Below are 21,527 nucleotides of genomic sequence, written 5' to 3'. Positions count from 1 at the left end.
GCAATCCTCATTGAAGGTAAAGGGGAAAGAAAAAATACAAGCCATGATTTTATGGCCCTTATTGTGTAGTTTGCCGCATCGGTGAAGTTTCTTATGAGCTAGAACTTCCAGAGGGGAGCCGCATTCATAACATTTTTCATGTCTCCTTCCTTAAGAAAGTTGTGGGATAGAACATCACGGTAGCTGCAGACCTTTCATTGCTCAATGAAGAAGGGAAGCTCATATTGGAACTAGTCGAGATCATTAAAGTACATGAGAAGACCCTGTGGAACCACACGGTGAAGGAATATTTGGTACGCTAGAGGCACTTGCTGTTGGACGACGCGACGTGGGAAGGCGAGCACATTCTACAGCATTCGGCATTACATTTTCTTGAGGACAAGCAAAATTTGGGATGGGAGGACTATAATGTTTCCGTCATAAAATAAATTATTAATCAAACCTTTGTTAATGGGCTGATTGATTTATATCTCGGACCGATTTTTGTTTTTGTTTCCATAGGTAACTACAACCGTCAGCTATCTTTGTACACCCTCAAAAAGGTTTTCCCTGATGGGTATTTAAGCACGGCTTGTAGGTAGTCGTTGGCATGTGATTTGGATTATTTCTTTGTACTGCAAATTCCCATTGGGATTGTCTGTTGTTCATCCTTTCGGAATTGAAAGATCTTCCCTAGTTGGCCTTCCAGTTTTTGTGGGATTCATCCCTCACCCTATTCCGTTGTTGTATTACTTTGCTCGGATTTGGCAATTCCGCACACTATCTTTGCTTGCAAATACTTATATCTATATCAATCTGTGATTTGGTTTTCAATATTTGTACTAGTGTTGTTTGGTGTCTCTGGCGAATGCAATCACATGTATTGATAACTTTGAGCAAGGCCCAAATTGTTGGTGAAGCAACGTGCAATACCTTCCATCCCTCATGGCACTATACTATCCATGCATACTCATACCGTACATCAACCTATGACCCAGATAGATACCGTATGACCTTCATCAGCCTATTGTCCATACTGTACAACCAAGGCCCAAATACCATATGACCTATCCCTCCTTTGATGTATGGCTAGCTACATCTACCATACGACCACCCATCAAATACCACCGTACGGCCTCTTGAGTCTACCATACGACCATCATATTATCTCCTTGCCCACACTATTCGACTACCAACACTAACTGTACACCATCATTGACACTACACCCTCCTTCTTGCTCACCATGGGATTACCTGTGTGTGTCATACACTTGCCAGTCACACCATATGGTAGCCTATCTTACCGTGGGGCTTCTCATTAGGTTGTTCGGCCATTTCTACTGGCTCACTTAATCACCATTTTTGCAAATACTTGAACAAGAACATTACAGTTGCACTTAACTTTTATTTTAAATTCCTTATGTCGCCAAAGTGGCAACCTAAACCTAAAATGGGCCTTTTCTAAATATTTGCACTTAATTTTCTTTATTGAGCATAAATTAGTTCTTTTAAAATAAATCATAATATTGATAAATATAATATTAATTTAACTTTATAACTTAGTAATTTATCATTACTAAATTTAATACTCTAGACTTTTTCAAAAATCAAGGTAAGGCCTGCATATCTAAGAATATTAGCAATTACAACTTACTTGGTGCTTGAAATTGTCTTGCTGAAAATAGCGAGTATTGGAGAACTTAACCAAAACTGGTCCAAAAAAGTACTATGGACATCTCAATCATCAAAGACCAAATAAGCACTTGTCACCACCAAACTGATAGATCGAACTGTCATCATGAATTGACTAACTCTATTTCATTAGCGTACGGGAATCCACTCAATAGGCGGACATTCTACCATATTGCCTGATTAAGAAAGGGAAATTACACATATCTGAAACCAGGGTGGGAAAACTCACATACCAACATACACAAACGCCAAACCTCCACTCATCCCTCTATGGTAAGAAAATAAGGATATGTAAGAAATGACCAAATTGTCCAAGTAAAACCCTTCTATGGCTATCACAAAACTGCTGTAATGAATTTACCCTCTAATGATTGCTAGGTCACTTATAAAGTTAAAAAATGTACCTCTGCAATTTTTCCAAAATTACTTCTGTTATGTCTGATATCCTGCCTTTGGACAACTTAAAGTCTTCTGAAACAGTGATGAAAAACTCTACAGCCAGAATGAAACGGTCAGAAAAGTAATAGATTTCATAACCAAACTCTAGCAGCCTAGACAAATATGAATAGATGTTTATTAGATGTAGATGATGATAGGAATTTGCATCAAAACCTCAGAACCAGCAAATATGTCCAAAAACATGCTTCTGAAATCATCTATTAAGAAAAGCTGTAAACCCTTCAAGACCTGGAATGATGGAGAAGACTGGAGAAAGATGAATTTAAGATACTTCTATGAAGCATGCATCAATGAATAAGGGCTTTTATGAAGCATTTGTTTTCCCTTTATTGGTCATGCCTGGTACATAGTAGCACAAATTAAATGTTCACATTTTCCTTGGCTGAGACCTAGAAAACAACCTTTACCTGTATCATGTGCTTTGCATAGAACAGATATTTTTGTTTTTTCAAATGGCAAACTTGAAATACTGCAAATAAAAGAAACTAATTGTTGCAATAGAGTAGACATACAAATCTGTAATCATGGACGGAAATATCTAGACTGCATCCATATATGGTTTATTTTCCATTTGTAAAGATGTCTATTCTTATTATCCACATCTGCATGCATCCATGGTATTATTATTCTTGTGTGTATTTTTTATTTACATTATTTGGCACAGTCATGGGCTTTTAGCAATGATCCCCATTTGAGCTCTTTTTACCTACTGTTGTCTATTATCTCATCCAAAAAAGGGCTTAGGTCACCATAATTGTACTTGTAGCAACAAGTTGACATTGTTAGATATAAGTCATTTTATTATCTCAATACTTACACCATAGTATGTCTTCAAGCAAATTCGCAGCATGCAATAAATGAAGAAATCAAGTTATTGCTAGTTATAAAAAATTTAAATGCAAAATTTTTAAATCACATGAAAATATCATTTGAACAATGAAATTCAACTCATAGCAAAAGTAGAACTCTTTCCAGACATTCATACTTACATCCTTTACCAATGCATCAATTTTAGCTTTATAATAATCAATAGAATCCACTTGTTCACCCCAAAGTCCAAGGAAACCTTTCTACAATACAATTAAAAAGTTTCAGTAAATTCCTTCATTCCTAAAGTTAATTCTCTAGATTATCTTTTCAGCTTATATACTTTTTTTTTTAAATCCTTCGAAAACTCACATCCAACAAATCTACAACCCAACTGTAAAACAGTTTCAAAAGAATGAAAAATAATGAGTTTCATATCATAAGAGAAATATTCAACAAACCTTCATGTTTGGCCTCTTTTTTGGATTTCTCACATACTTGTTCTCGTAGTAATCTAGCCAGTTTCGATGAGATTCTTTCTGCTCTACAAGCTTGGATAATTTATTTGCATTGAAGACAACCTATTGTTCAATAGCTGAATTAGACTCCCTCTTCCCTATTTCATCTCTCTATTGCAAATAGACATAAATTGAAAAGGCTTTACAAATTCAACCACCACAACATAAAAACAAGATTAGGAGCTTTTGGTAAAAGCATAGCTCAATATTTAACCTGGCCCAACATCTATCTATCAGAAACTGCAAAAAAATCTACATTCCAATAACATAAATACAGAAAAAATACCACAATTATCGTTTCCTTGTAGACCTACAGCAATGAAGGACTAGCAATAGCCAGATGCTTATCCACAATAATGAACAAAAGCCATTTCATCAAATCTAACTATAGAAAGTCTCATTCAGAACATCTTTTCCTGTGACTTTTGTTCATTACTCACATCATCTTTTGCATCCTTACAAAACTCAATTTTCATACTTACCTTTTGCCCATTTGTCAGCAAAATTGACCATTCATTGTGTGTAAACCTCACTAATGTAGTTGTCTTTCTTGTCAATTTGCAAAGTAATGTGTCATGGTTTTATTTTGACTAACAATTTTACAGGCTGATCAAGTTTGCAGCTGTTTGGAAATACAATAGTGATGAAAATCAGAAGTTTTAGAGGCACACTTCCAAATTAATAGATGAAAATAAAAAGAGGAAGAACAAGGAAATACAATAAGAGCTGTTTCTATGAGAAAACTAGAGAATTTAGGGAGAAGGATGTAATGTCCCCTCTTTAGCATTCATAGCATGATGTTGTCGTTAGCCTATTTCCCCACGGTCCCATAGGCTAACCAGGACATTAAAGGGACTTAGAGGCCATTTAGCCTAGATAGTTTCAGTTGCAGGTCTTTCTAATGGGTTTTGAGACAACTTTGGGCATACTTACTATTTATAGTAAGTCCTCTTGGGCATGGTCGGACATTCAGTGGCAGCGGTATGTCGATGGTAATTGTTTAAAATCGACAAGAAGACTTGTTTATCATTGATAAGATTTGTTATGCATTGATAAAGCTATTTTATGAAGTTAAATTTAAATATTTAACTTTATTAATGCATAGACTATAGTTTGTGGGAACTATTTAAATTAAAAGAGTCCCCTTTATTTTATAACACATTGGAGACATAAGTTACATAAAGGGAGTGATGTTTTATCCCACATTGAGAAAACGAAGGATTGAGCTCTTGTGAGAACACTATAAAAGAAATAAAAGAGTTGCTTTTTAGTATGCTTGGAAATATCAAAGAAATTGGGTAATATTCTGGAGATTATATCTCAATAGTTTGAAGGACGAAATCCCTTCAAGCTGGAAATCTTGACGCCGTTGAAAGATGTGGTCTTGAGATTCAACATGGTAACAACAAGTTCTTGTTGTGCGGTACTGTAGCAGCGAGTTACTGTAGCAGTTGGAATTACTGTAGTAGCAAGTTACTGTAGCAGTCGGAATCACTGTAGCAGCAAGTTACTGTAGCAGTCGAAATCACTATAGCCGCGAGTTACTGTAGCAGTCTGAATCACTGTAGCAGCGAGTTAGCAGCCCGAATCACTGTAGGGCGGTACTGTAGCAACGAGTTACTGTAGCAGCCGAATCACTGCAGCGAGTTACTGTAGCAGCGAGTTACTGTCGCAGTCCGGATCACTGTAGCTGCAAGTTACTGTAGCAATTTCAGAACTATTAACACTGTTGTAACCACAATGGGTATGGACCATCATTGAACTTTATAGTTGATATAATGCATTAAGTTTAATGAGAAGATATTATTGTTATGGTAGTTGTAATTTCCTGATAATTTGAAACAAGAAATAAATGAATGGTCATTGTTATTAGTTGCATATGGTTCTATGTTGCCTCCTACTTGCATCTCATATGAAACACAAACAATCTTGAGAAACCATTGATCAACATCAAGCTGAAAACTATAAGAAATTTGGTTGCAAGACAATTGTTTGACAAAATTACAGGAAGAAATAAACATTTAAAAATAACAGAACAAGGCAGGTTGTTACAGTGGTATCAGAGCTTGTTTATCCTACCATCCTAGTGGGTACAAACACAATGAACAGGTGGTGATATGACAGATTGGAGTGTTCAACCTTTAACTCATCACTATAATTTAAGAAGAACCAGGGCTCGTCTAAACATAGGACAAGAGGAATAGGGAAATCTAGAGGATCATATTGATACAGGTGAACAGGTTATTGGCAATATGGGAGACAGGAATGCTCGAGATCCTGGAGAGGAAAGATTCTTACAGTTATTAGAGACCTTGGCACAGGGACAGCGATTAGCAGAATAGAGGGCACAGGAACAAAATCAGAGAATGGAGCTTATGATGCAAATGATGGCTTCATCAAATGGGGTTGAATGCTAACATGGGTGGAGGAAATGATCAGAATGGTGATAATCAAAATGGTAACAATCAGAATGGGAATAATCAGGATGGGACACATAATGGAGATGAACAAGTTGGGAACAATTTCGGTCATGCACCCCAGCAAGCTAGGACAGTGAGTTCAAGGCCCATGATTCCCACATTTCCTCCTAGAGCCCCAGAGCAGCCCGTACCAGAGCCCCAGATCATTGATATACAGGACCAGTTGAGGAGAGATTGGGAAGCTAGAGGTCCAAATTTTACTGCTGCAATTACCTTTAGGGAGTATATGGATGTGCAGATGAAACATATGCCACATGGACATGACAGGAACCAGAGCTATGAGCTACGGAAGAAAGTAGGAAAACTTCAATTACCATATTATGATGGCTCGAGGAAGTCTACAGCAAGAGCTTGGGTTCAAAAGCTTGACACATACTTTCAATTGAACCCTATGCCTGAGGAAGAAGCTATTAAGTATGCAGCAATTCATCTGGATGGGTTAGCACACGAGTGGTGGCATCACAGTATGGTCAATATGGGTCATGCACACATTACCTCATATGTGGAGTTTACGAAGAGGCTGATTGAACGTTTTGATAGGAAGGATCCAGAACTCCATTTCAAGGAGTTAGCTCAGCTTAAACAGTGGGGATCATTGGAAACATACATTTCAGAGTTTCAGAAACTTGCACTGTTAGTAACAGATGTATCTAAACGGAGGATACTGGTTCTATTTATGGATGGGTTAGCAGATCCATTGAGAGGGTGGATTAAAGCTCTCAAACCTCCCACTTTGCAGGAAGCCATTAAGAAAGCTCGTGACATGGATTCCTCTTCAGCTTCTAAAAATAAATTCCAGGCAAAGAGTTTCCCTTCGAGGAAAGATAAAGACAGTAAACCTTTTCATAGAGAGGCTCAACCACCTAAGGAGGAAAGTAAGAGGTTGGACAATAAGACACTTAATGATCTTAGGAGGAAGAAGCTTTGTTTTCATTGCAGGGAGCCTGGGATTTGTCACATAAGTGTCCATTGAAAGCAAAAGCTAAGTAGATGGAGTATTTTTCAACCGAAGAGTCAGTGGATGGAGATTCAGAGCAGTCATTAAAATCAGATGGAGATGATAATTCTTCACATGAGGAAGCACACAGTGATAGCACGATAGCTCAATTGTCCAGTATACAGGAGGCCGTCACTTTTAGAGTTAGGGGAACTTTGGATGGACAAAGATTTGTGGCACTCATTGATACAGGGGCAACACATAACTTCATTGATGAGAAGTTTGTGTCACGCAGAGGGCTACATACAGAAGAGCATAGGGGATTTAAGGTGATGGTTGTTGATGGCTTCAAAATTGACTGTACCAAGAAAATCTCCAAATTGCAGCTTCGTTTGGGAGATTATGACATGGTGGGAGATTTCTTTGTTGTCAACATTGGTGATCAAGATATGGTGCTTGGGATGAATTGGATGAAATCTTTGGAAGAGTTTACATTTAACCTCCAGAAAATGGAAATGAGGTTTGAGGCAAATGGTAAGAAGATAGTACTCAGAGGTTTGTCAGATGGGAGACTTCGACTGTTGTCACTTAAGCGGATGCAGAGCTTCTTCAGACACGACCAGGTGCAATGGACAATAGAGTTCAGAGTAATGCCTGAGGTGACAGAGCAACATAAACAAGAGTATCCACCTAATGTACAAAAAATAATAACCAAACATACTAAGGTGTTTGGTGAGATATCCCCAGGGAGACCCCCGGATAGGGGAATTGAGCATGTTATTGAGTTAGAGGAAGGGGCTAAGCCAATCATCATCACACCTTACTGCCATCCAAAGAGATATAAGGATGAAATAGAAAAGGCAATCAATGAGTTGATTGACATGGGGCACATACGACCAAGCAAGAGTCCTTTCGCTTCTTCAGTAGTATTGGTGAAGAAGAAGGATGGTACAATGAGGATGTGCATTGATTATAGGGAGCTAAACAAGAAGACAATCAAGAATCGATACCCTATTCCGCACATTGATGAGCTTATTGATGAATTGCACGGTGTATGCTACTTCTCTAAGATTGATTTGAGATCCGGCTACCACCAAATACGGGTTAGAGAGGTGGATGTGGAGAAGACAGCTTTTAGATGCCACTACGGACATTTTGAGTTCTTAGTCATGCCCTTTGGGTTGACTAATGCCCTTACCACTTTCCAGTCCTGTATGAATAGAGTATTCAGAGATCAGTTGAGGAAGTTTGTGTTGATTTTTTTTGATGATATACTGATATACAGCCGTACTTGGGAGGAACATTTGAAGCATATTGATGCAGTGCTCAGCATTCTAGAGAGGGAGTCATTATATGCCAAGATGAGTAAATGCGAGTTTGGGATGACAAAGTTGCTCTATCTAGGGCATATTATTAGTGCAGGAAGTGTTCGGGTTGACCCAGACAAGATCAGGGCCGTTCTGGATTGGCCACCGCTGAGGAACACTTCACAACTCAAGGGATTTCTTGGGCTTTGCGGGTTCTACCATAGATTTGTGAAGGGATTTTCACAAATAGCAGCACCACTTACAAATTTGACATGGAGAGACAGCTTCAAGTGGTCAGAGAGGGCTCAGGATTGTTTTGACAGGTTCAAGGAGCTGATGAGTACATGTCCTGTTTTAGCCATTCTAGATTTCACTAGGCCTTTTGAGCTACAGTGTGATGCCTCGGGAGAGGGCGTAGGAGCTGTCCTCATGCAGGACAAACATCCCATTGTATATGAGTGCAGGAAATTACGAGGTGTTGAGAGAACTTACAGCATCTATGACAAAGAAATGCTAGCAATCATGCATGCGCTAGCTAAGTTTAGGCAATACTTAGCAGGGAGCCGATTCATAGTAAAAACAGATCATAACAGCTTGAAACATTTCCTTGGATAGAAGGATCTTAATGACAGGCAACAGAAATGGGTGAGTAAGTTACAGGCCTATGATTTTGACATAGTCTATGTCAAAGGGAAGAAAAATATTGTAGCAGATGCTTTATCCACAAGGCCTCATTTGCTTGCTGTTGGGATGGTCATGGATGATTGGAGAGAGTTGATCTTGGCAGAGTATGCCAAGGATAGTTGGGCATCTAGTGTTATTGAAGGAGCTATTCAAGATAGTCGATACACTATTGTAAATGATTTGATCATTTACAAGGGAAGGATTTATTTGGTACCTGGGTTTGCCATGAAGCAAAAGATCTTGAGAGCATTTCATGATTCACCATTAGCAGGACATCCAGGATTTTTTAAGACATATCGGCAGGTAAGAGAGCGCTTCACTTAGAAAGGGCTTAAGTCAGAAGTGCTACAGTTCGTTAGGGATTGCCCAGTGTGTCAGCAGAACAAACAGGAACATTCCTTTCCAGGCGATTTACTACAGCCCCTACCTATACCAGAGAAGAAGTGGGATAGCATTTTCATGAATTTTATCATAGGCCTTTCAAAGGTACAGGGTCGAGATTGTATTTTTGTTGTGGTAGATAGATTGACGAAATTTGCACATTTCTTTGCGATTTCGTCCACATATTCAGCAGTGCAAACAGCAGAGCTATTCTTTCGAGAGGTATTTAGATTACATGGGATGCCACGGAACATAGTCAGCGACAGGGATAGTAGGTTTATGAGCCACTTTTGGCAGGAGTTGTCCAGGTTGTGTGGAACAGAGTTAACTCCGAGTACCAGTTACCACCCCCAAACTGATGGGCAGACAAAGATAGTGAATAAATGGGTTGAGGGGTACCTTCGAGACTACATTGCAGGAGAGCAGAAGGCTTGGGTGAAGTGGCTACATCTAGGGGAGTACTACTATAATACCTCTTTCCATATGTCTATTCAAATGTCCCCTTTCATGGCACTATACGGGTATGATGCTCCTAATTTTCTTGATTTGTTATCTGGGGACAGTAGGGTGCCTAAGGCCAAGGATATATTGCAGGAATGTCAAGACATTATGCGATCCTTGAAGGGAAATTTGCAAAAGGCACAAAATCAGTAGAAGCATTATGTTGATCAGCATAGGGTTGAGAGGTCTTTTGAGGTAGGAGACATGGTGTACCTCATGTTATAGCCGTATAGACAGTCCTCTCTCAAGAAGAGTGGAGCAGAGAAATTGAAACCATGCTACTATGGACCATTCAAAGTAATCAGGAGAGTGGGCGAAGTAGCTTATGAGTTGGAGTTGCCTGCAGACAGTAAAGTGCATAATGTGTTCCATGTGTCACGCCTTAAGAAGGCATTGGGCCACAATGTGGTGCCTTCAGTAGTATTGCCACCTCTTGATGATGAGGAGAAGCTTATCTTGGTTCCCGAGGCTATACTTGACTCCAAGGAGAGGGTGCTTCGCAGGCGGATCATCCAGGAGTACTTGGTCAAGTGGAGGAATCTACCAGTGGAGGATGCTACTTGGAAAAATGAGCAGATATTACAGCATCCAGAGTTGAAATTGCTTGAGGACAAGCAATTTTGGGAAGGGCGGACTGTAATGTCCCCTCTTTAGCATTCATAGCATGATGTTGTCGTTAGCCTATTTCCCCACGGTCCCGTAGGCTAACCAAGACATTAAAGGGACTTAGAGGCCATTTGGCCTAGATAGGTTCAGTTGCAGGTCTTTCTGATGAGTTTCGAGGCAACTTTGGGCATACTTACTATTTATAGTAAGTCATCTTGGGCATGGTCGAACATCCAGTGGCAGCGGTATGTCGATGGTAATTGTTTAAAATCGACAAGAAGACTTGTTTATCATTGATAAGATTTGTTATGCATTGATAAAGCTATTTTATAAAGTTAAATTTAAATATTTAACTTTATTAATGCATAGACTATAGTTTGTGGAAAATATTTAAATTAAAAGAGTCCCCTTTATTTTATAACACATTGGAGACATAAGTTACATAAAGGGAGTGATGTTTTATCCCACATTAAGAAAACGAAGGATTGAGCTCTTGTGAGAACACTATAAAAGAAATGGAAGCGCTTCTTTTTACTATGCTTGGAAATATCAAAGAAATTGGGTAATATTCTAGAGATTATATCTTAGTAGTTTGAAGGACAAAATCCCTTCAAGCTAGAAATCTTGACGCTATTGAAAGATATGGTCTTGAGATTCAACATGGTAATAGCAAGTTCCTGTCGCGCAGTACTGTAGCAACGAGTTACTGTAATAGTCGAAATCACTGTAGCAGCGAGTTATTGTAGTAGTCGGAATCACTGTAGCAGCGAGTTACTGTAGCAGTCGGAATCATTGTAGCAGTGAGCTATTGTAGCAGTCGGAATCATTGTAGCAGCGAGTTACTGTAGCAGTTGGAATCACTGTAGCAGCGAGTTACTGCAGTAGTCCAAATCACTATAGCAGCCGAATCATTGCAGTGAGTTACTGTAGTAGCAAGTTACTATCGCAGTCCGAATCACTGTAGCTGCAAGTTACTGTAGCAATTTCAGAACTATTAACACTGCTGTAACCGCAATGGGTATGGACCATCATTGAACTTTATAGTTGATATAATGCATTGAGTTTAATGAGAAGATATTATTGTTATGGTAGTTGTAATTTCCTGATAATCTGAAACAAGATATAAATGAATGGTCATTGTTATTAGTTGCATATGGTTCTATGTTGCCTCCTACTTGCATCTCATATGAAACACAAACAATCTTGAGAAACCATTGATCAACATCAAGCTGAAAACTATAAGAAATTTGGTTGCAAGACAATTGTTTGACAAAATTACAGGAAGAAATAAACATTTAAAAATAACAAAACAAGGCAAGTTGTTACAAAGGAGAATATGGAAAACCATATCAGCATCCATTTGACAGTTGGCAACATCACTTACAATATCCACCTTGGCTCTGCTTCGTTCCCTTCTCCACACTAGCCTAAATGGTGCCTAGTTGGTCTATCATCCCATCCGGATAGGCTAATGGCATGTGATTTAAGATACTAGCCAATCACAGGAGCTTAGGTTTCAGTTGAGGAGATTTTAATTGGGAAATCTTAAGGTTTAAGTCACTTTATTTTATTAAGTTGGAAGATGAAGTACTTTATTATTTAAAGTAACTTTAGAACAAAATGACTTAATTGACTAAAAGACGAAATAGTCTTTTATCCCACATTGCTAAGATGTTTGTATCTCCCCACACTTCAAGGTTATATAAGAAAGCTTTTACATTGGAATTGGCACCCAGAGAATTTATGTCATTACTCAAATCCTGAATGGTTGCTTTAATGTGGCTGTGTTCTTCTTAAGAATGAAACCCTTTGGGAAGTCAGAAGTTGGACATAGCCCCAGTCTTCTTTGTGAGACTTACATATTATTGATAGTAAAGATACATTCATTGATATACAACATCCTACACATTAGCTGAGCAGTTCCTAGGGTGAAAGGTTATTCCGGCAGCTAAGTAAAGTCAGAGCCAAAGCCCTGTGAAAGGAAGAAGAGGATATAAGGTATGCAGCATAACTATCCAAGCCTCATTTACACTTGCAGACTGTAACATAGCCATAGGTGAAGGTCCGGTGAAGAGAGTTATTTCTTCAATTATCTATTGCAGCTTCACTAGAAAGCACGGGTTGCAATGAGGCACGAGTCTATCCAGTAGACAAATAAGAAAATCAGAATCTCCTCACGCAGACTTCTCTAACCGTAAGCTGATAAATCCAATCCTTGCATTCATGAGTTACTAGAGAATCAGTATGGGATTAATAGATTACCGCAAGGGAAGGCCATTACCAGTTAGAGAGCTCGTGGTGTATGGAGTTTAGAGCAATCACAAACCAAGATATCACGTCAAGTCAGTTTACCTGCAGATAATGAATATGTAGAAGGGACTGGGTGCTGATGGTTAGAATTGAATGTCATTGAGAGTGGACTTAGCCCACCAGCGGTTTGTGAATCATTGCCAGGTTCCTCTTATCATTTGTTGTGTTGTAAATTTACTTGGTAATGTAAACCATAAAGTCATACATTGAAATACTTTCAGAATTCACTTGTTCTAGGTTCAAGATAGATAACATAGTGTATGTGGTCTGAAGTTTAGCATAAAGTCAGAATTGTTAGTTTCAAGTTTTCTCCTTGTTTGCAAGTTCTTTTGGTCGTATCTCTGCATTTTTCTATTGTTGGACTTCTCACAGCAGTAACAAGGCTTAAGTTCCGGGTTCATGCCAACTATTTGACAAAATACCTGGAGTCCAAATTTGAACTTGTTGATCTAAACTAGCAAAGTTTATTACAATGGTATCAAAGCCATAGGTCCTAGCATCTTGTCAGATAAACAAGAAATAAAATGGCAAGGGGGTGTGAGGAAGAAACCTTATGATTTCAGTCACCTCCAACTGGAACAAGTAGAGTCTTTAGAACAGATTGACATTGAGGATAGTTGTTTAATGGATGAGGAGTTAATTTTTGGAACAGGTAAACAAGTTGAATAGGCTAAACAAGTTGATCAGATTGAACAGGCAGAATAGGTAAACAACATTCAAATGACACATAATGAAACTGAACCAAATCAAGAAGTAAGGGAAACATTGTGGGCTATTAGAGATGGGCAGAATAACATAGCTGATGCACTTCAACAGCTTGCAGTTGATATACAATAGTTAGCCCTTAGTAACAGGAGGGCCCTTATTAACATTGTGGGCTATTAGAGATGGGCAGAATAACATAGCTGATGCACTTCAACAGCTTGCAGTTGATATACAACAGTTAGCCCTTATTAACAGGATGGCCCTTGTTTCATGTGAAGGCTATATGCTCTCTGCACGTATCCTCAAAAAGGCATCCTCGATATCCTGTCACAAAAAACTGGTCTCACTTCTATCTCTCTGCTTTTGATATTTGGGTGTCTCTGGTTTTTTGTCCGCTCTGCAATATGGGAGGTGAACCGAGGAAGCAGGAACCCAAAAAATGTGATGATTGGAAGGCTAGGCAGGACGTTTGGAAGATTCTCCAAAAAGGGAAGGTGGCCAGCTACCTGGAGCGGTTGCATGGATTCAAACCCCATGTCACCACTGCCTTCTTCAAAAACTGGGCGGATGACAAAGTTACCCTACATGGTGTGTCTGTTAAGCTGACTGAGGAATTCATTGCTGAAGTCACTAGTCTTCCCATGAAAGGTATCAAGTTTTCGAAGCAGACCAGTATTTCCAATGCGGCCTACAAAAAATTCCCGAAGACGGAAGAAGAGGAATTGCAATTGGAAAAGAGCGGTGACTTCTTTGATGTGCAACAGATAAAAGGTATTTGGTGTGATGTGCTTGGTTGTATTCGCAAATATTTCATCCTTGATGGAAGAAGTAAAAGGTTGCACAAATTCCACTTTGTATTCCTTAACCATTTCAGGTACAAGGACAAAATCTCCTTCCCTTTCTATTTGAAGTTTTCTTTGCTCCAAAGTTTGAATGCCCATAAAAAGAAACAGTCTCCACCCATATTACATGAAGGTCTGATTTTACTCATTGAGGGTTTTTGTAAAAATAAATCCATTGCTTCGTCCCCGTCCACTACCAAGCATAACAGTCCTAATCCCGTTATAGGAAAAACGGATGAGAGTGTTAAAAAGATAATAAAGGCTAAACTGAAACCCCCTAGTTCTCGAAGACAAATTGAGGAAGAGGATATTGAGGTGGAGAGCACTGATGGCTCTGTTAAGGATGCCCCTGAGGAAGAGGAGGGACGGATGCTAGGGAGTTTAGCTCTAACCTGGATGGTTAACCGGATTTGAAAGACAATAATGAGGAGGGGAGAGAGGAAGATACTACGGAGGTGAATTCGGAACAGAGCAAGTCTGAAAATGAGGACACTCATCTCGAGTCTGGGGGAGGTGATAAAGAGAAACAAAATGATGATTTAGCCATTTTGAGTGAGGAGGAAAACATGGGGAAAGCTTCCACTCCTCTTAAGGAGACTGAGGGACATGATAAGGAGGGACAGAGCCACCATACTCAAGCGGAGCCTGGTGAGGTGGAACCGTTGGAGGGGGGGATTCATATTGATAAAAATGGCCCTGTTCCACACACCATTGTTGATGATGCGGGTGACTCCCCGCTGAGGGATACCATTCTTTCCTTCCTCCACTCTGCTAAACAAAAAGCTGACTCTTTCCTTCAGGTCGATTCCTGGTTATATAATGAAATAATGGGGCTGAAGAAGAAAGTGGATACATTGCAACATAACCAAGAGGCTAACCAGGCTATTATTCAACACATGGAGGTGCAAATGGGAGATATCCCAAAAAAACTAAAGGACGACGAGCAGAATCTTAGACTGCTCATCAGGGAAAGTGGAACTAAAATGGAACAAGTTACCTCAAGCATCTGTGCAGCCGCGGCGACTTTGGGTAAAAGAGTTAATGAAGGAACCATATCTTCGAAGGGCCCAAGCAAGAGGACAAGACAGAGTTCGAGGGAAAAAGCTTTGATTGACGCTGCTTCTTTGGCTGCTAACTCCATCCAGGATACGACTAAGATTGGTAAGGAGGCTGTGAAGATGATAATGGAATTGCAATAGTTTCTTGGGTCTTCTTTTCTGGTTGGGTCCCTGTGCAAGTCCTGTTTGCTGGCTGGTTCTTCTGGTTCTTGTGTTTGGTCCTGGTTTCTGGATTTTAGTTTTTTTTTATATATACTGTCGGTTCCAGGTCCTTGTAAAACCTAGGTATTTTATCTGGACTATTTTATATGGACTTTATTAGTGGTTTCAGGTCCCTGTAAAACCTGATTTTGATGCTACTTTTTAGTAGGTTTATGGGCTCTTTCCTGTTGGTTAGCGTGTTTTTTCCTTTTTTGAGGATGTAAAAGGGTTTCGGGGTCCCTTCAAAACTCGTTTTTACCATAATCTAAAAAAAGAGGGCACCAAGTCATCATAGTGAAGGTACTAGAGTAGTAGGATTGCCCTGAGCTATTAGGGCCCCCACACAAAACAAGTGACACTAAACTTACTACCAGAAAATGTTATGGTGATGCATGATGAATGAGATTTATTTCCTAATCCAATTAAACAAATATGTCCTTATACCTAAATTAGAAAAGGGAGTCAGATAAACAGCAACAGGATAGGAGACCTAGAGCACCAAACAGAGACTTAAAGCATGCTATCAACAAACTATCTCTCCCTACTTTTGATGGCAACAGTAAGACATCTGCGAGAGCTTGGATTCAGATGCTAGATACTTACCTAACACTTAACTTATGTCAAAGAAAAAAGCCAACAGGTTTTCTATGATGCACTTAGAGGGAGCAGCATATGATTGGTGGCATCACGGGTTGGTTACCCAGATCCTAATCTCATTATGTCCTATGAGACTTTCAGCTTTAAGCTGATTACTCGCTTTGACAGGAAAGATATTGAGGTCTATTACAGGGATTTGGCTCAGTTACGATAGGGTGGATCTCTGGATGATTTCATTGACGAGTTTCATCGAATCTCAGTGATGGTTCTAGACATGTCAGAACAGTGTAAGGTGATGTTGTTCACTGAGGGTTTACAGGATAGATATAAAGGTTTGGTTAAGGTACTTAAACCAAACACTCTAGATGATGCTATTAAGATCACACACGATCTAGAGTCACCCTCTTCGATATTACAGCCTCCTAAGAAAACATATAATGGGACCACTTCATTTCAAAAGAACAAAAACTAGCATAAGGCTACGCCTCCCAGGATGGACTTTGAGACATGGAATGAACTCAGGAGGAAGAAGCTATGCTTCACTTGTAGAGAGCCATGGACACCGGAACATAGATGCCTTGGTAAAGGCAAGATACATTATGTAGAAGTACTTTCAGAGGAGGTGGATGAGCAATAGGTGGGCAGCGATGTTGATGACAGTGATGAGGAGAATGAGGATCAACCACCTAGAGAGAGGAAGAAGGGAGGCACCTTGGGATAGCCTCCTATCATAGCATCACTTTCTAGCAATCCCACGGGACACCCCTTTCGTTTGAAAGGAAATGTTAGAGGACAGCATATTATATGTCTCTTGGATACAAGTGTCTCGCATAACTTCATAAGCTCATGATGGGTTACTAAGAGGAAGTTACAGATTGATGACATACTTGAGTTTGAAGTTAGAGTGGCAGGGGTGAGAGATTGAGATGTGCAGGGAAGTTGTTAGAACTTCCGATTCATTTTGATGATTTCCTTCTTGAGGTAGATTTTTATGCAGTTGATTTGGTTGTGTTAGATGCCATGTTGGGTAGACAATGGTTGCAGACTATTGGCAGGTACACAGTTGATCATGATAAGATACAATTGGAATTCTTACAGGATGGTAGACAGATGATCTTCAAGGCTATGCCGAAGGGTGAACCTAGATTGATTCAGCCCACATAATGGAGGCAATCATGAGGCATGATGACATGGAGTGGGTAGGATATTGTTTTATTTCTTCTAAGGCTACCTTAGACCCTGGACAGCAGTTTGAGGTTGCTTGATAATCACAAGAGAGTTTTTGAGGACATACCCCCAGGCATTCCCCCAGATAGAGGGTTTGAGCATATCATTGAGTTGGAGGAGAGTGCCAAACCCATTATCACAACACCTTATCGTCATCCCAAGCATTATAAGGAAATAGAAAAGACAATTAAGGAGCTTCTAGACATAGGACACATCAGACCTAGCTCTAGTCCCTTTGCTTCTTCAATCGTATTGGTAAAGAAGGATGGCACTCTATGCATGTGTATTGATTACCGTGCTCTCAACAAAGGACCATCAAGAACAAGTACCAAATCCCTTGCATTGATGAGCTACTAGATGAGTTACATGGGGCAGTTTACTTCTCAAAGATAGATCTCAGATCAGGGTACTATAAGATATGGGTTTGCGAGGAAGATGTGCATAAGACAGCCTTTCGATGCCACTATGGTCACTACGAATTCTTGCTTATGCCATTTGAACTCACTAATGCACAGCTACATTTCAATCATTTATGAACCACATCTTTCGTAAATAGCTGCAGAAGAGCGTATTAGTATTTTTTGATGACATATTGATTTTTAGCAGAACTTGGGAGGAGCACTTGCAACATCTAGATAAGGTACTCATTATCATGGAGGAGCACTTTTTTTTTGCTAAAGAGTCCAAGTGCGAGTTCAAGTTGACCGAGATTCTTTACCTTGATCATGTGATTGGTGTAGATTGGGTAAAGGTACATCAAGAAAAGATTCAGGCAATCCTAGATTGGCCACCACCGAGGAATGTATAAGACTTGAGAGGTTTCATGGGTCTTTGCTCCTACTATAGGACATTCGCTAGAGGTTTTTCTCTGATAGCTGCTCCCCTCACCAACCTCACACAAAAAGGGGCTTTTAGATAGACAGTTGAGGCAGAGGAGACCTTTGATAGGCTCAAACAGATGATAAGCACGTGCCCATTCTTGGCACTATCGGATTTCTCTTGACCATTTGTTCTTGGGTGTGATACTTTCGGAAGTGGTATTGACATGGTTCTCATGCAGGATAGGCATCTGATTTCTTATGAGAGCAGGAAGCTCAAGGATGGCGAGAGACTGTACTTCACTTATGATAAGGAGATGTTGGCTATTATGCATACTTTAGCTAAGTTTAGACAGTAAGTAGTGGGTGGAAAATTCATAGTTAGGATGAACCACAACAATTTGGGCTACTTCTTAGAACAAAAGAATCTTAATGAGAGACAACAAAAGTGGGTCAACAAGATTCAGGCCTATGATTTTGACATTGGGTACGTCAAAGGTAAGAACAATGTAGTTGTTGATGCACTTTCCATGAGACCCTCGGTAGCAGAATGTTGTGCTATATCTGAGATTTCAGCAAATTGGAAGTCTTTGTTGCTGGTTGAGTATTCTAAGAATACTCAAGCATGTCAGATTATGGATGGACAACTTCTAACAGCAAGTACAAGGTAATAGATGATGTGATTTTCTATGAGGATCATACTTACCTCGTACCAGGATCTAAACTCTAAGGTAAGATAATGGAAACTCTACATGATGCACCTTCAGCAAAACACCTAGGATTCTTCAAAACCTATAGATAGGTTAGGGAAAGATATTCATAAAAGGGCCTCAAGGACGATGTCCTCCGACATATCAGCGAATATCAGACTTGTCAATAGAACAAGTTAGAGCATGAGTTTCCAACCGGGTTATTACAACCTCTCCCCATTCTGGTGCAAAAATGGGAGAGTATTTCCATGGACTCTATTACAAGGTTGCCTAGGGTGCAGGGTAGGGATTCTATTTTTGTGATGGTGGATAGATTAACAAAATTCACTCATTTCTTTGCCATAGTAGTAGACTGGTCAGCCTCTTAGGTAGTCGAGTTATTCTTTCGGGAGGTTTTTCATTTACATAATCTTCCTCACACCATTGTGAGCAACAGGGATAGCAAGTTCCTTAGCACCTTTTGGTAGAAATTGTTCAGATTGACCAGTATGGAGTTAACACCCAGCATGAGTTATCACCCTCAAACGGATGGACAAACTACTATAGTTAACAAATGGGTGGAGGGTTATCTCCAGAGCTATGTATCAGAATAGCAGAGAGCCTAGGTTAAGTGGTTGTATCTAGGGGAGTACTGTTACATCTCCAACCACATGTCCATTCAGATGTCACCATTTCATGCTCTCTATGGCAACAAGCCCCTATCATTTTGTGGACTCGGCTTTGCAGGACAACAGGGCACCACTAGCCGAAAATTGGATATAGGATCAATAGGATATCCTCAGATCTCTTCAGGAGAAATTTCTACAAGCCTAGAATTACCAAAAGATGTATGTTGACCGTCGTTGGACTGAGAGGAGTTTTGAATTGGTTGACGTGGTTTATCTCTGTCTCCAACCATACAGGCAGAGTTCCTTAAAGAAAACTGGGTCTCAAAAACTTCAGCCTAGATTATTTTGGTCCATATCGCATTACTAGGAGGGTTGGTGAGGTCACCTATGAGCTAGATTTACCTGATGACAACAGAATCCATAACATGTTTCACGTCTCATGTCTCAAGAAAGCGATTGGCCAACATACATTACCCTCCACGGAGTTGCCTTCGCTCGATGAGAAAGGGAAACTTGCATTAGTTCTAGCAGAGGTGATAGAGGTCAGAGAGAGGAAGTTGCATAAAAGGGCCATCAAGGAATATTTGATTCGTTGGAAGGATTTACGTTATGAGGATGCTACTTGGGAGAGTGATTCAATCTTACAACATCCGGCATTGAGATTGTTTGAGGGCAAGCAATCCTGAGGAGGACTGTAAGTCCCCTTCTTTGTGCTAGCCTAATTGGTGCCTAGTTGGTCTATCTTCCCATCTTGATAGGCTAACGGCATATGATTTAGGATGCTAGCTAGTCACAAGTTTAGGTTTCAGTTGAGGAGATTTTAATTGGGAAATCCTAAGCTTTAAGTCACTTTATTTTATTGAGTTGGAAGATAAAGTATTTTATTACTTAAAGTCACTTTAAGAAAAAATGACTTAAGTGATTAAAAGATGAAATAGTCTTTTATCCCACATTGCTAAGATATTTGTATCTCCTCACACTTTGTAATGTCCCCATTTTTGGCCAGTCTGTGCAGTTGATTGAGTTAGCTAATAATAGCGACCCTCGTGAGCTGACAAGGTGTTTTGGGGGTTTCAATTGATTACTTACTATTTTTTGTAAGTCTATTATGGGCAGTTGCTATTTTCAGCAGCGTGGTGAATGGCTTAGTAGTTGGTCGTCACCTATGGTTGATCAGCTTTATAATTACATGAGCTCTTATTTATTTATTCATTGAGTTGCATTATTATAGTAATTTTTGTATTATTATTATAATAACGATTTAAAGAAATATTTCTAAAAGGCAAGTTGGAAAGTTTCTAGTGTTGAGTTTTTTTGGAAACTTCCACGTTTTCTGAAGTGGAATTTTATGGAAACTTTTGCCAACGACAAGCTTATAAATGAGATATCTTTTCATCGGGAAAAAGCATGCTTGATTATATATTTGATTTTGTGCCTTTGTGGCTTTTTCCTGGGTTCGTAACTGTATGCCCTTGCTGATGTATAAGGGTGGAAATTCTTTTTGCAATTTAGCTGCTGAGGTATAGCTAAGTTTGCCCAACTTCTCTACTATTCATCATTGTATCTGAGAAGTGTTTTCATTCCACTGCTGAAGTATAGTGGATTTGATATTTGTTGGATTTTCCTACCGTGTTCACTGTGGCTAAGGAGACAAACATCCTAGAGAATAATTAATTGCCGTTGTTTAGCAATTAAGGAGGGATCAAGCTAGTTATTGTGATAGCTAAAAGTGTCAATTTGGAAATATGTGTGGTATTGGGGGGGTTTCAGTTTGGACATTACTGAGCTATTGTACGTGATTAGGAGACATTGAAATATGGGTAGCAAGTGGCCAAGTAAATCTTCTGCAATCACCTGGGTAACCCATGAAGTGACATTGACATTAGACATCCTTTATAATTTTGTTGCCGTTGTAATTGGGATCTGAATTCACCATTCGGATATTGGGTGTGAAGTTTGGTTGCATTTGAAATTGGAGGTGGCAGCTGCCAAATATTGAAGTCACATGAATGCATTCTAGACATCCTTGACTCCTTGCTAATTGGAGGCAATTGCAAACATATTCAGCAAACATGTTCTTGCAAAATATTGTAATTTGAT

The 21,527-nt window shown here is 39.5% G+C and overlaps 1 protein-coding gene and 1 long non-coding RNA gene across 3 annotated transcripts in view; one reads left to right on the top strand and one right to left on the bottom strand.

Moving 5' to 3' along the window:
* LOC149556821 (uncharacterized) overlaps positions 1 to 21,527 on the top strand; it is a 215,317-nt gene that overhangs the window by 138,352 nt on the left and 55,438 nt on the right. The gene's annotated exons all lie outside the window — the stretch shown is intronic.
* The window catches only part of LOC149556822 (hyperosmolality-gated Ca2+ permeable channel 1.5-like), a 211,098-nt gene that overhangs the window by 138,377 nt on the left and 51,194 nt on the right, over positions 1 to 21,527 (bottom strand). The window contains exons 6-7 of the mRNA XM_089831377.1: positions 3,399 to 3,518; positions 3,120 to 3,200 (exon numbers count right to left, since the gene is read on the bottom strand). Coding sequence (XP_089687503.1) covers positions 3,120 to 3,200; positions 3,399 to 3,518 — 201 coding nt within the window. The remainder of the gene's footprint in view (positions 1 to 3,119; positions 3,201 to 3,398; positions 3,519 to 21,527) is intronic.

Source organism: Cupressus sempervirens, chromosome 5, assembly GCF_028749045.1.
Source record: "Cupressus sempervirens isolate cs-2001-9-10 chromosome 5, ASM2874904v1, whole genome shotgun sequence".
Classification (NCBI taxonomy): Eukaryota; Viridiplantae; Streptophyta; class Pinopsida; order Cupressales; family Cupressaceae; genus Cupressus; species Cupressus sempervirens.
The sequence above is the reverse complement of the archived record's forward strand: the minus strand, read 5'-3'. Positions and strand labels throughout refer to the sequence as shown.